Raw genomic sequence first — 14,998 nt, forward strand, 5'->3', positions numbered from 1 at the left:
CCCGTTTCCTGCCTTCATTCTCTTCCCCTCCCCTCAGTTTTACTTCTACTTTCATGTCATGTAAACGTGACTTTATGTAGCTAAAATTAAGGGACCAAAATAAAATGAAATCTGGGATCCACAAGTGAAAGAAAGCATATGACACTTGTCCTTTTGAGAATGGCTGTTTAACCCATTATATGTGTGTATGCCTATATGCATAATATTATTTATACATGCATACACACACACATATATATGAGAGAGAGAGATCTAGTGTTGCTCTTTTGGTTCAAATACTGGATTTTTAATGCAGTTCACCTAAGGCTCTCCACTCTGCCTTCCCTGAAACAAAAGAATAAGGTGGCAGCAATAGACAGTCTTTAAATAGCAACTGCCATCACATAGAATAAATTCTATCAGACTCTTCTGTAAAGCTGCATGTAATCCCCATCTCCCCTGGAGATGCATGACGGTTAGTATTTGGTCAACTTAACACAAGCTAGGGTCATCTGGGAAGAGGAACCTTAATTGAGAAAATACCTGCATCAGATTGCCTGTAGGCAAGTCCACAGGGTATTGTCTTGTCTTGATTAATGATTGATGTAGGAGGTCCCATCCACTGTGGGTAGTGCCACCCCTGGGCAGATAGATGGTCCTGGGTAGTGTAATAAAGTAAGCAGAGCAAGCCATGAGGAGCAAACCCTTAAGCATCACCCTCCAATGGCTTCTGCTTCAGTTCCTGCCCCTAGGTTCCTGCCTTGAGTTTTGGCTCTGACTTGCTCAATGATGGACTGTGACTGGAAGCATAACATGAACGATTCCTCCCCAAGTTGCTTTTGGCCATGGTGTTTGTCATAGCAATAGAAAATAAACTAAGACAAAGGTGTAAGAGGATGAATTTAATAAACCATGTCATTTCATTCATAAAAATTTTAAGTGGTTCCCACAATGGCAAGCTATTGTAGAAGTGGTAAGGAAAAAATTCAAGTCAACTATACTTGGTCCTATTCCAGACATTTGATTGTATTTGACAATTTTTTGACAAAATATTAGTCTGAATAAAATGTGAATAATTTTTTTTGAAAAATCATTTTCAAACCAGGAGGTGGTGGTGCAAGTCTTTAAACCTAGCACTTGGGAGGCAGAGGCAGGCAGTTCTCTGTGAGTTCGAAGCCAGCCTGATTTACAGAGTGAGTTCCAAGACAGGCTACACAAGGAAACCCAACCTTGAAAAACAAAAACAAAACAAAACAGAAAACCAAACTTGTTTTCACTGTGTGTTAATTTGTTAATGAAATGTCTGTTCCACCAGCATACACTGTCTTGATGGTATTTTCACGCACAGAAGCTTAACTCAAGCCTGTGGTAAAGTCAGTCTCAACCTTTACTTTTACTAGTCCTCATATCCTAACAACACAATAGAAGAAATATCTAAGTTTTCTAAGACACCAGAACAATGAAATAGGTGAAAGAAGAGCAAGTTTAAATGAGTGTTTTGATATGGGAGATGATAATATCCGAGTCAGCTGGTGTTTTTTATCATTTGTTAGCTCAGTTTCAGATTTTTAGAAGAAAGCAAGAGAGTCATGAAATTGGACTTGTGCACACAGAAAAGAGAAGGGAAGGCTGGAGGGATGTCTCAGGGGGTGAAGTGCCTGCTGCACAAGCAGGAAGCCTGGATTTGGATGCCCACCACCCACAGAAGGAGCCAGGTGTGGCAGCACATCCCTGCCACCCCAGTGCTGGGGGGGAGACAGGGGGAGCTCCCTGGCCAGTCAGTCCAGCCAGTCACAGACAACAGACAAGATCCAGAAGGAGAGCTTGTCTCAATAACGAGGTTGGGGAGTGAGGGAGGAGAATACCAGAGTTCAGCTTCTGGCTTCCACACCCACACACAGAGGAGTTCACCTGCACACACACATATACACACATGCATTCACCACACACACACATATACACACATGCATTCACCACACACACACACATTTTTAAAAACTAGCCAGGCAGTTCCAGAGGCTGGCTTCTGGCTTCTACATGCACATATGTGCATACACAACTACAGACACATGAACACACACACACACACACACACACACACACACACACGAGAAAGCTGAATATTTCTGTAAATTGTTGTACATGGTAAAAATGCAAAATGTTCTCATTAGTTCCCACCAGCAAAATCAAGTTCTGTGTCACGTTATAAGAGTATAATGGATGGGTATGTAAATGTGCACACAATACAGAGGAAACTTTAGGAGGCAGGGCTATTTTACTTTCATAAAGTAAAGGGGAAAGGGTTATTTTAGTGTTTCTTCCCCCCTAATATATATATATTTGGTTTTTCAAGACAGGGTTTCTCTGTGTAGCTTTGCGCCTTTCCTGGAACTCACTTGGTAGCCCAGGCTGGCTTCGAACTCACAGAGATCTGCCTGGCTCTGCCTCCTGAGTGCTGGGATTAAAGGCGTGCGCCACCACCGCCCAGCCCAAAAAAATATTTTTATTAATTATTTGGGAATTTCATACAATGCACCCAGATCACACTCACTTCCCATTCCCCCTTACACCCTCCCCCACCAAAACAAAACAAAACAAAACAAAAAAACATCAATTCCAATTTGTGTTGCCCATATACTCATTGGAACATGGTCAAACTCCCAGTGGCCAGTCCCTTAGAGAAAAATGAATTCTCCTGCCCTCACAGAAGCCATCAACTGTGAAGAGCTCCACTTCAGCATCCCTATCACAATTCTTCAGGACTCTCTTCAATACCTTCCTGTGTGGAAGGTTTCTCTTTTTGAGGGGGTTTGGGGGGAACGTGGGAAGACTGTCATAGAAGCCTTCAGTGTCTCTCATTCTCAGTTGTGAGTCTGCAGTCATAGACACCACTGCAAAAAGAAGCTTCCTTACTCATGGCAACTGCGGAAGCATGGCTCATAGACTTCCTCGTGGTTTCTGGCCTCCAGAAACCTCCAGTGGCAACATGGACCATGGACACCAGCATGGCCTCCAGCAGCAGCATGGATCACAGGCAGACATCTACATGGACCAGGGACATCAGCATGAACTGCGTGGGCAGCACAGATTGTGGTTGTTCGGAGTCGGCGTGATTGTGCAGCTGGGCAGCAAGGCTGGGGCAGGACCCACACAAGCTCCAGCTCCTGCCCAATACTCTGCCTTCAGTGCCAGCTGCCCTACCAGCACCCTGGGAACAACCATCATGCTTGCAGCCCGGGGACGCCACCAAAGCCCCGAGCTCTCCTCTACTTCAGTATCTCTAGCTAAGTTGAAGCATAAATAACACTATCCTAATAGTTGTAATATGTAGATCTAATGTTTCCTTGTGGGGTGTTAGTTTGCCACATCGTGCTAGAATTAAGAGAGATTCAAACTGGGAACTGGTGGTGTTTGCCTTTAATCCCAGCGCTCAAGAGGCAGAGACAGGCAGTTTGAGGTCAACCTGGTCTACAGAGCTAGTTCCTGGACAGCCAGGGCTACACTGAGAAACCATGTCTCAAAAAAAAGAAAGAAAGAAAGAGAGAGAGGGAGGGAGGGAGGGAGGAAGGAAGAGATTCAAAACATTCTTTTATCAATACGCAGAGATATGTCTGCATAATCACTGAGGAATACCTTGAAACAGTTTCTGTACTGAAATAATTTGGTTGGCTGTTTTGATTTTCCTTGACACTAAGACTTGCTATATTGATTGCCCAGGCTTGCAGCAAACTCTCTATGTAGCCCGGGCTGATCTTGAACTATGATCTTCCCACCTCCACCTCCAAAGTGCTAAGATTACAGGTGTGTGTCATCATATCTGGTTTGTTAATAATTTCGGTGAAGTTTCCTTTCATCTATTTAGCTATTCCATTTACAAGACTAGTCTCTAATGCCGTTGTCATAGGAGTGTCATGGAAAGGAAATATTAGGAAGTCTGTCACTGCAATCTGTGGCCATGAGGACATCGAGGACCACCCTGCCATCAGGAACATCCTGATCTGAGTGACCTGCACTGTCACCTGGGGCCATGGTGTCATCTGCCAGGGCCGCTGCAGGGGCCATGTCTGGGTCCATGGCCCTACAGCAACCAGGGTCTGAGTTGATGTCCTGGGCTCCTGTTGTCACTGAGGGCCACGTGGATAGCCAGGGTCTGGTCAGCCACCTCGAACCATGTTGGTGCCCGTGGACTATGCAGCCACCAGGGCCATGTTATAAGTGGCCTCTGCTGCCACTGGGGCCATGGTGTATCCAGGCCAAGCTGTTGCCAAGGGCCATGTCTGAGTCCTTAGTCCTGTTGCAGCTAGGGTCTGTGGCCATGTCCATGGCCTGTGTTAGCATAGAGGTCATCGGAACCATGCTGTGATGAGCTGACCCCGCCCTTCACTGGCCCTGGCCCTCACTTCATAGTGCAGCAGGAGAGCTGGCCCTACCCATCAGGGGAGAGCTTGCCTCTCCACCCCCACCCCCAGCTCTCAGGACAGAAAAGATGGACCCACCCCTCACCATAGGTGTGCACCTTTCCTGGGATGCACACTAGAGCTGACCCTGTCTCAGGACACAGATTGCCAGCCCTGAGGGCATGAGAGCAAAGGAGCTGAGCTGACCCCACCCCACCCCACCCTCTTTCATGCCCCTACAGCAATCAGGAGAGAGGGCCCTGTACCTTGCCTGGGCAAAACAGAGGAGCTGGTCCTGGTGATATGAGTGAGGGGGGATCCAGATCTGAGGGCCCAAGAGCAGAAGAACTGGCCCCAAGTCCTTGCTGTAGGCTACATTGGGTGAGCTGGCTGAGGCTGGAGAGCTTGTCCAAGTAGTGATGATGAGCGAAAGCTAGCAAGCTGACCGGCCCAGCTACCACCCAGGCACAGAATCAGGACTATGAGTTGGTCCATCCCAACATTTGTGAACTGTTGGAGCATGTGAAGGGGACGAACCTACAGATTCAAAACAGCAGGATTTCCATAACACAGGACAACAGGATTTCCAAGAGGAGCCCCAGTGAGAGCCCACTTTCAGAGGTGCAGCAGAAACTAGAGGCCTGAGCCAGATCAATGACTCATGGCAATGAATACTTAAGTAAACATGAATGAACTAAAGGGTAAACTGTATTTCAGTGGGCCAACTACAGTTTCCACGTCAAGATTCTTCCTCTTCTTTTTTTGTTTGTTTTTGTTTGGTTTGGTTTTTTGGTTTTTCTTTTAAATTTGGTTTTGATTGGGGGGGGGTTGCAAGGGCAGAGGGCAAATTTGAGGAGATGGGGAGATAAGTGGGAACGGAATGCATGATGTGAAAATCCACAAAGAATCAATAAGTTAAAAAAAGTAAAAAAAAAAAATCTGTCAAAGAAATTTTCACACCAAAAATTTATAGATATTACATATCACTTCCTTATTATCATCACAAAGTATTTACTGTGTTAGGAGTACTATGTTAGACCCTATTGAGGGCATTAATAAGACAACAGCTTTTATCCAAAGATTTAAGTAATAACAATTTAAATGGGGTAATACAATATAGAGTATAGCATCTCACTTATTCTATAATTAGCTAACTGTAATTAGTCAGCTGTTTTAAAAATTGGTTCTTATTTTTGAAAACAATTCAGCTATAACTAAAGAATTTTATGTTTTAGAACTTTGTTAAGACAAGATTTCATGTATCCCAGGCTGGCCTGGAACTTGTTATGCAGTTGGAGATGACCTTCACTTCTGATCTGCTTCCTCCACCTCCCAGCTGTGGGATTATGGCTTGCCAACAAGCCCCATTTTGTGTGGTACAGGGATCCCAGGACTTCATGCATGCCAACCAAGCACTCTCCCAAATGAGTCAAAACCTCTGCCCCTCAAGAGTTGCAGATTATTATTCTTGTTTCCAATTCTTGAAAATCAGAAATCAGAGAAAGATAAGTTTGAAAACTAGCCTGAATCTATTTCATACCACCCTGAACCCGTCAGATCTCATCTGAAAACTGGTTTCAACCTATCTATCCTTTTTCTCAAATGAATTTTCTGCAATCCCATGTTAATAATTGTATAGCTGTAATCTAGAGGACATGGTTTTTAAACCTCCACCAACAGAACTCATGTGACAAGCCATTTCCTCCCTTTCTATACTCAGGAGTCCATGAAGACTATGACAACACAGAGCATGCATTCTTTCTCATTACTATCCAAAGTACAGTGGAATACTTATTTTTAAAACCTACAGAAGTGAAAAATCTTAGCAAAGTTTTATAAGGCACAGAATTTTACTAAGATTCATCAGCTAATCTGTGTACCATAAAGTAAGACTGGATACTCGCCATTGTATTAATATGATAGAACATTCTCCTGTAAAATAATGTTTAATAGACCAATATTTACAGTACTTGTTACCCAATTATTCTAAACAAGGTAACACATATAGTCATTTTCCCTTTGCAAGCAGTTGTCAATTGGAGAGAGCATCTTGGTTAGTGATGGAGGCTTGTGTCCACTTCTTGCCCTCAGTGCTAGAACTCCATCTGACTTAGACCTGGCAAGCCCTGTGCATGCTGTCATGTCAGTCTCTGTGAGCTCATGTGTGTCCGTCCTGTTGTGATTAGAAGACACTGTTTCCTTGGTGTCATCCATCCCCTCTGCCTCTTCCAATCTTTCTGCCTCCTCTTCCACACAGCTGCCTGAGCCCTGAAGGGAGGAGTTTGATGAACACATCCCATGTAGCAATGAGTGTTCTCAGGTCTCTCACTCTGTACATTGTTCATTTATGGGTTTCAGTATTAGTTCTCATGTAATGCAGGAGGAAGCTTCTCTGCTGACGGCTGAGTGAGGCACTGATCTATGAGGATAGCAGAATGTTGTTAAGAGTCATTTTGTTGTTAAGTTCTTCTAGCAGAACAATAGTATTTGGTTTCCCCCTGGGTCCATGGCCTATCTAGTCTCAGCTTCTTGGCTACCCAAGCAGTGTCAGGCTTGGGTTCTGTCCTAGCTAGTTTTATGACAAATTGACATGAGCTAGAGTCGTCTAAAAGGAGGGAACCTCAGTTAGGAAAATGCCTCCATAAGATCCAGCTGTAGGCATTTTCTTAATTAGGGACTGAGGAGGGAGGGCCCTGCCAATTGTGGGTGGTGCTATCCCTGGGCTGGTGCTCCTGGAATCTATAAGCAATCTAAGCAAGCTATGATGAGCAAGCCAGTAAGCAGCACCCCTCCATGGCCTCTGCATTATCTCCTGCTCCAGCTTCCTACCCTGCTTGAATTCCTATCCTGACTTCCTCCAATGATGAACAGCAACGTGGAAATGTGAGCCTAATAAACCCTCCTCCCCAATTTGCTTTCAGTCATGGTGTTTCATCACAGCAATAATAACTGGGACACATTCCCTCTCATAGAATGGGACTTAACTCTAACCAGATAGTAGTTGGTTACTCCCACAACATTTGTGCCACTGTTACACCACTTTATCCTGCAGGCACACCACCACTGCAGTTCAAAGGGTTTGTAGCTGGGTTGGTGTTTACTTTTCTCCTCTGGTGGCATGCAGAGTCCTTCCCAATACCGTAAACACTAGTCAGTAGAGATAAAGGCTCTAGTTAGCCATCAGCTCAACTTCTCCAGGTTCAGTGAGATATGTAGGTATTGTCTCTAGCAATAGGGCCTTACCATCAGTTTGTAGAGAGCAACCAATAGCTTTGGTAATAGCCTGAGTTGTTTAGGGGTTTCCATGAGACCCCTTTGATCAACAACTTGGTTATATGTAACTCATTCCTGGTACTGGAGGTTTCCCTTGGTGGCAAGAGATGTATAGTTGGGGCTTTATCTCCCCCATTATTTGGTGATTCCATTTAGATTTCTTTCACATATGTATATATTTTAAGAAGCTTCTACTTTAAAAGGTTTTGAGGGCTCATAAAAGATTTATTTTAGGTGATATATAATTCCCACAATATCATGTTTGATTTTAACATTATAAAATCTAACATTTCAGGAGCAGCAAAAAATGGTAAAAAACATAACTGAAAAGGTGAATAAAGGTATGTTGCCAATATGTATGTGTTCAATTTAGACTACATTTACAAAACAAATCTAAGTAGCAAATGGCCTCCCTGCCCTTTGGTTTGTAGAGTCTACATTAAAGGCACGCAAAAGCAGGCACCCCTCGTGAGCACTGTTCATCCTGCATTTCTGTCGCTCCATGGCTTTTCAAAACCTCTTTTTCATTCTTCCTCAACAACTCATTAACATCTGCAGTCAACCTCCTCAAAAACTACAACAATCATCCATTGATTCTTAGTCAATCAATCACACTTCCTAAGTTGTCACTTGACAAGTATCATTCTAAATCCCATTACTTATTTCTCATTGGCTTACCTTTTGCCTGGAAAAGGAAGTGCTGATTTCCTTATGAAGACTAGAAATACACAAATCAGAATGGTTGTTCTCAGGTTATTCTGCCTTCTCGCTCACCACTCACCTACTTTGGCCAGCTGCTCCTGCCTTTAGTATTCACGGACTGGCTGTGTTCTTCCTCGACTCTAGTGTTAGCGTGGCTTTCCCTTTATTCCCCGGGATCAGCTTATATACAACACCTACACCAAAGAGGCTACAGTATCAACACAACACTGGCATGTACATCCCTCTGAGTGTTGCAGTGGTTCCTGTATTTTACCTGTCAAAGAATCTATGGCTCTGTACAGAAACAGCATGTCCATCTGATATGGGGATGAAATGATTATTGAGAGTTGGAGTATACCTTCTCTCATCTTCTCAGTACTCATCACAGTAGCTTAGTACATGGTCTCCGAGTAAATGAGTGAAGAATGGGAAGGCTTGCTGACACTCAGCCTTGATGGTAATTAATTCAGTGTGTATAGATGAGCAAATTATATTAATTTTAGTTTTGTATTGTAGTGGTACATACACATTCATTATTTTTATTTATTATAAGATGCTCAGTCTTTTTTTTTTCTGACTCCTGCTGTTAACTGTGAAGTCTCTAAGGTAACGATTAATTTTCACTTTTTCTTTATAGCGGCAGCTGAAATTGAGTGTTGGTCCTTGGAAGCTTATCCTTCAGGATCTAAATAACAAGTCAAAATCTACTTTAGAGAGATAACAAAAATATGTACAGATTGAAAATAAATTTATTTTTCTGAAAGAATACATTTTAATGACTGTTTATATAACATTTTAGTAGTTTCCCATTAAATACACCATGTGATAACTGTACTGAAGGAATATGTTTTCGTATCATATGATTAAAATCCTGTATTTAGAGGCTGGAGATATGGCTCAGTGGTTAAGAGCACTTGCTGTTCTTGCAGAGGATGAGAATTCAATTCCCAGCATCCACAAGTCAGGTGACTCACAACTGCCTGTAACTCCAGCTCAAGGGATCTAACACCCTCTTCTAGCCTCCAAGTGTAGCTGTATATAAGCGTGTCCATGTACACACACACACACACACACACACACACACACACACACACACACACACACACAGTGTTTTAATCCTATTTTTAAGCTGTTTCTTGGCATAAACTAATTTTTTAGTGTATTTTACAAGTGAAAACATGGATTACGTACCTCAAATTCCAGCCACTTGAACAGAATCCAAACAGCCAAGTTGTCATTCATTGTTTGCTAGAATTAAAAGTCATTTTGATGGTGGCTTCCTTTCCTTTCCCAGTATTTACCAGTATAAATGCACCTGCAGACGTGGACATCACTCTGCCCACAGTCAGTGCTTTGATGTGTTACAGTCGTTATAGCTCCAGCAAACTTAGAGAATTTTGAATTTTTATACTTTTAAACATTGATTCATAGCCCTTTCCTCGAAGAAAAACAACTTTTGCTGAAGGAATTTCATTTTTTCTGCTTAACTCTTTTGAAAATGTCTTAATATTAGAGTGTTCACCTACTACCACGGTTTGCCCTGAGCAGTGCCTCTAGGACTGAGTGGCACCAATGGACTCACAAGTGCCACCTCGGCGGGCAGGAAGAAGCTAAGGGCCCGCCCGGCCGCCACAAGACACCAGCAGTCGGGTGCCATTATGGTGAGGATGTATGGAGGGACATGGGCGGGAGAGAGAGGTGGAGAGGTTCATGTCCTGTGGAGAGAGATGGATCTGTAGAGGTGAGGAATGGGCTGATGTGGGATGCCTGATTGCCATCTGGGGTCATGGTAACACCCAGTCCTGGGCTGCTGTCAAGGTCCATGTCTGGGTCTGTGGCCCTGCCACAGCTATGGTCTGTCCACGGCTCCTGTTACCACTGAAGGCCATGAGGACGCCTGGAGTTTAGGCCACTACATGTGGCCACATGAGTGTCCAAGGGCCATGCCACTGCAAGGGCCATCCTGATCTGAGTGGACTACACTGCCACCTGGGGCCAGGGTGTCAAATGGGCCCTAGTGCAGCCAAGGGGCCATGTCTGGACCCATGGCCCTACTGCAGCCAGGATCTGTGTTGATGTCAGTGGCTCCTGCTACCACCGAAGGCTGTGCAGATACCTGGGATATGGGACAACACCGGAGGCCATATTGGTGCCCAAGGGTCATGCTGTCACTGGGGGCATACAGATTGGGGTGGACTGTGCTACCACCTGGGGCCATGGTGGCATCCAGGCTCGGCTGTAGCCAGAAGCCATATCTGGGTCTGTGGCCCTCCTGCAGCCAGGGTCTGTGATGATATCCATGGCTCCTGGTACCATTGAAGGCTGTGTGGATGCACAAGGTCTGGGCTGCCACCTGGGGCCATGTTGTTGTCTGAAGACCACCTTGCAGCCAGGGTGATGCCAATCTGAGAGGTCTGTGCAGTAACCCCGGGCGATGGTGACATCTGGGCCCAAGAGGCTGCTGAGGACCATGTCTGGATCTGTGGTCCATGGCCCAAGTTCCCACCAAAGGCCACAAGGATGCCCAGCTTTCTGGTCGCCACCTGTAACCATGTTGGGGTCCAAGGGATGTGCAGCTGCCGGGACCATACTGATCTGAGTGGCCTGCACTGCCACCCATGGAGCTGTCTGGGCCAGGGCTGCTACTGAGGGCCATGTCTGTGTCCATGGCCCCTTGGCAGCCAGGGTCTGTGTTGAGGGCAGTGAAGATACCCGGAGTCTGAACTGACAACTGAGGATATGTTTATGCCCAAGGATCATGCTGCCATGCAGATAGGGGTGGCCTGAGCTGCTACCTGGGGCCATGCTGACATCTGGGCCGAGCTGTGGCAGAGGGCCATGTCTGGGTCTGTGCCCCTGCCAAGGCCAGAGTCTGTATTGATGTCTGTGGCTCTTTCTGCCACTGGGGGCCATGTGACTACTCAGGGTCTCTACCACTACCAGGGACCATGTTGGAGTCTGGAGATCACGCTGTTGCTGGGCCCATGCTGATCTGAGAGGCCTATACCTATGGGGGGGGGGGGACCCATACCACAACAACAAAATAACAAGAATCAACAAACATTGTTCATTGATAATTCTCAATCTCGATGTTCTCAATTCCCCAATAAAAAGACACAGGCCAACAGACTGGATTCAAAAAACAGGATCCATCCTTCTGCTGCATCCAAAGAACACAACTTAGCATCAAAGCTTTCTCTTCAGAGTAAAAGGATGGAAAAAGATATTCCAATCAAATGTACCCAGGAAGCAAGCCAGTATAGCCATTTTAATATCTGACAAAATAGACTTCAAATCAAAACTAATCAAAAGAGATAAGGAAGAACACTTCATACTCATCAAAGGAAAATTCACCAAGAGGACATTGCAATTCTTAACATCTATGGCCCAAACACAACGGCATCAACATTCATAAAAGAAACACTACCACAGCTAAAATCACATAATGACCCTCACAGTGGCAACAGGTGACTTCAATATCTAATTCCAGCCAATAGACAGGTCATCCGGGTAAAACCTAAACAGAAATTCTGGAGGTAAATGACATAATAAACCAAATGTAGCTAGCAGATATTTACAGAACATTTCACCCAAACACACAAGAATATACCTTCTTCTCAGCAGCTCATGGGTAATGGGTACCTGTTCCACCTAATGACCTTGAGGTACCAGCCCCTAGGGCATGGCCTTGGGGCTAGCTTAAGACCTGAGGGGCACATAAGCCTCACTGTCTTCTCTCCCTCATGGACTTGGATTGTGTGGACTGACTAAGGTGGCAGGAGCATCGTGGCACAGGACATCAGCCTTCCAGGACTCGGCGATGACTTATTTGCCTTATTTGCCTTATTCTGTTTAGTGAGTTGTTCTCTCCAATTTATATCCTAATAAACTCCCTATAGCCCTTAAGCACACTCCCTTGGATTTCTCGCTATATTCATGAAACTTTCTCTAAAATTGACCATGTACTTGGATACAAAGCAAGTTTCAACAGATACAAGAAAACTGAAATAACATCCTGCATCCTATCTGACCTCCACAGATTAAACAACACTGGATATCAACAACAAAAAACTTACAAACTCATGAAAACTGAACAATTCACTACTGATGAAAAATGAGTCAAGAAAAAAATAAAACAACTTTGTATAACTGAATGAAAATGAATGCACAACATTCCTCAAACCCGTGGGACACGATGATGGTGGTTCTCATGTTCATAACACTAAGTGCCTACATAAAGAAACAGAGGTATCTCACATTATTAACCTGAAAACTCCAGAACAAAAAGAAGAAATAATACCTAGGAGTAGATGGCAAGAAATGATCAAACTCAGTGCTGAAATCAATAAAATAGAAGGAAAAAAAAGAATCAATGAACGGCGCTTTGCCTATAGCGCTTGCCTGGTAGCAAGAAAGGAAACCAATCTCTTCCTGCAACAAGATTTGAACTTGCCTGATAGTTTAGAATGCTCCCCATGAAAACCTGCCAGAATAAAAGACAAAGGTCTCTAAGAGAACTCAGCCATAAAGGTCAGGGCTTTCAAATTCTATGTTGAAAGAATTTCAATGACTCTTTTCACCTGCAATAAAATGTTAAGAGTTTTATGGCAGAAGCCTCCATATACGCAGCAGTTATAGTGCTGTGTAGGGCCTGACATATGGAAAGTGGCCGTCTGTCCAGAAGGTGCTCCCGCTTTGGAGCTTAGAGCTAAATAGACAAATCTGCAATCTAAACCATAAAATAACGAGACTTTTATTTACACAGCAGGTACCATGAATTATACCACATTTTGGACAGAATTTTTCCCTTTTAGGATATTTGGGTCACAGTTTCTTGTATGGATAGTGTTATAAGCTAAGAATAAAGGGACCTTAACAAACAGGTATAGGGTATGTGTATGTGCTGGCCTGAACTGTGGCATGATGAGGGTACACCCAAGTTAAGGCAGTGACTGCATCATTTAAAATTTTTAAGCAGTTATGTGGCTTAATGGGAGCAGTAGTTCTCAAATTTGACTCAATAGTGTGACACACTAATGATTTGTGCCATACATATGTATCACCAAAAGTTAAACATTTTTGTTTTGTTTTATTGTTTTCTTTTTGCTTCTTTTTGTTTGTTTTTGTAGGCAGTCTTACCATGTAGCCTGGCTCACCCATAACTCACTATGTAGAGCAAGCCTGCCTCCAGAGGGTAAGTGCTGGGATTCAACACATACACCAATAGCTAAACATTTTAAAGCCAACTTTTGTTCTTTTATAAATGCACTTAAAGAGGAAGTTTATTACTAGAATTGCTTGCCATAACAAGTATAAAACCATTTAAGTAGATCAGTGTCCATTCACGTACTAATTTAAAATCATCTCCTGTGCCAATATTGTAAATTACCACACCTGGATCAACTCTACCTCTCCTTGCTATGGAGGACCACCCAGAAGGCAAGTGTTGGCAACATATTTAATGACTGGATCTTGGACGACATTTAGTCAAACTGTAGTCACAGAACAATTTAGTCACCAGCGAAAGAGAACATGTTTGTCTGTTATCTTGTCTTGCCTGCACTATCTGCCTTTCTGAAGCTTTAATGTGCATGTAAATTACTTCGGAATCTTGTAAAAATAGATTTGGATCCGATCTGGAAACTGGAGATTCTGTATTTCTAACAAACGCCCACAGTTACTGACACCTGGTACTGTCCGTTTCCCAATCACGCAAGTAGTGTGGTAGGAGACTATTAAGTCCCTGACGAGCGGGGCCTACGCCTTACTGACACTGACACACACACACACACACACACACACACACACACACACTTACTGACACTGACACACACACACACACACACACACACTCACTCACTCACTCAAAATACGTATTTCTTTCACGAGAAAACAACAGGATTTCTTTTTCTACGTAGGCTTACTGACACTGACACACACACACACACACACACACACACACACACACACACACACACTCAAAATACTTATTTCTCTCACGAGAAAACAACAGGATTTCTTTTTCTACATAGATACCCAGCCCGGGACGCAAATTCCACGAGATTGAGCGCTCACTGGTGACGATCCCATTGGGTCCACCTACAAGTGTGTCGACCTGTCACGGGGGGCAGTCGTCTCGCCAGTCTCGGCGGTCACCAAGTTCACGGGTCGGTGAGGACTACAGTAAAGGTGGCGAGGGTGGACCCCCGGGGAACAGGAAGTGCCACCGAGTTCACGGACAGGCCGGGTCTCACGGGCAGGTGCGGGACGAGAGTCCAGCGCAGCTGGAGTGACCGTGATGGTTGCAGAGGCAGTTCAGGTTACAGGCTGCATGGCCTTGCAGGAAAAGAACACAGGAAGAGGACCCGAAGCCTGCTAGACCGCGGCTGGCGCCTCCCACCCGCAGGAGCCGGACCGGCCCCGCCCCCAGGAGCAGTGGAGCACGGCGTGTGTAGAGAGTCGCCCGGCCCAGGGGGCGTAGGCAAGCTCGCAGGGCACGCCGGGAAACTCGGTCCTCCGACACCATCTTTCTTCGCGACCGGCGGCGGTGACCGTGAGGAAGGGCACACGCTAGAGCCATGAAGCTCCTCAGCAGGGCCGGGTCCTTCTCGGTGAGCACGACGGCGCGCGTGGGGCCGGGCGGGGGA

General features: G+C 44.8%; 2 protein-coding genes across 2 annotated transcripts in view; both read left to right on the forward strand.

Annotated features, from left to right (window-relative positions):
• LOC102918882 (ankyrin repeat domain-containing protein 26-like) overlaps positions 1-9,117 on the forward strand; it is a 36,568-nt gene extending 27,451 nt beyond the window's left edge. The window contains 2 exon segments of the mRNA XM_076562608.1: positions 7,945-7,990; positions 8,989-9,117. Coding sequence (XP_076418723.1) covers positions 7,945-7,990; positions 8,989-9,044 — 102 coding nt within the window. The 3' untranslated portion in view covers positions 9,045-9,117.
• Positions 9,118-14,383: 5,266 nt separating this feature from the next.
• The window catches only part of Uqcrc2 (ubiquinol-cytochrome c reductase core protein 2), a 34,254-nt gene continuing 33,639 nt past the window's right edge, over positions 14,384-14,998 (forward strand). Inside the window, exon 1 of the mRNA XM_006980323.4 lies at positions 14,384-14,962. Within this exon, the coding sequence (XP_006980385.1) occupies positions 14,930-14,962 (33 nt within the window). The 5' untranslated portion in view covers positions 14,384-14,929. The remainder of the gene's footprint in view (positions 14,963-14,998) is intronic.

The sequence above is a fragment of the Peromyscus maniculatus genome, chromosome 1 (genome assembly GCF_049852395.1).
Source record: "Peromyscus maniculatus bairdii isolate BWxNUB_F1_BW_parent chromosome 1, HU_Pman_BW_mat_3.1, whole genome shotgun sequence".
In the NCBI taxonomy this organism is placed as follows: domain Eukaryota; kingdom Metazoa; phylum Chordata; class Mammalia; order Rodentia; family Cricetidae; genus Peromyscus; species Peromyscus maniculatus.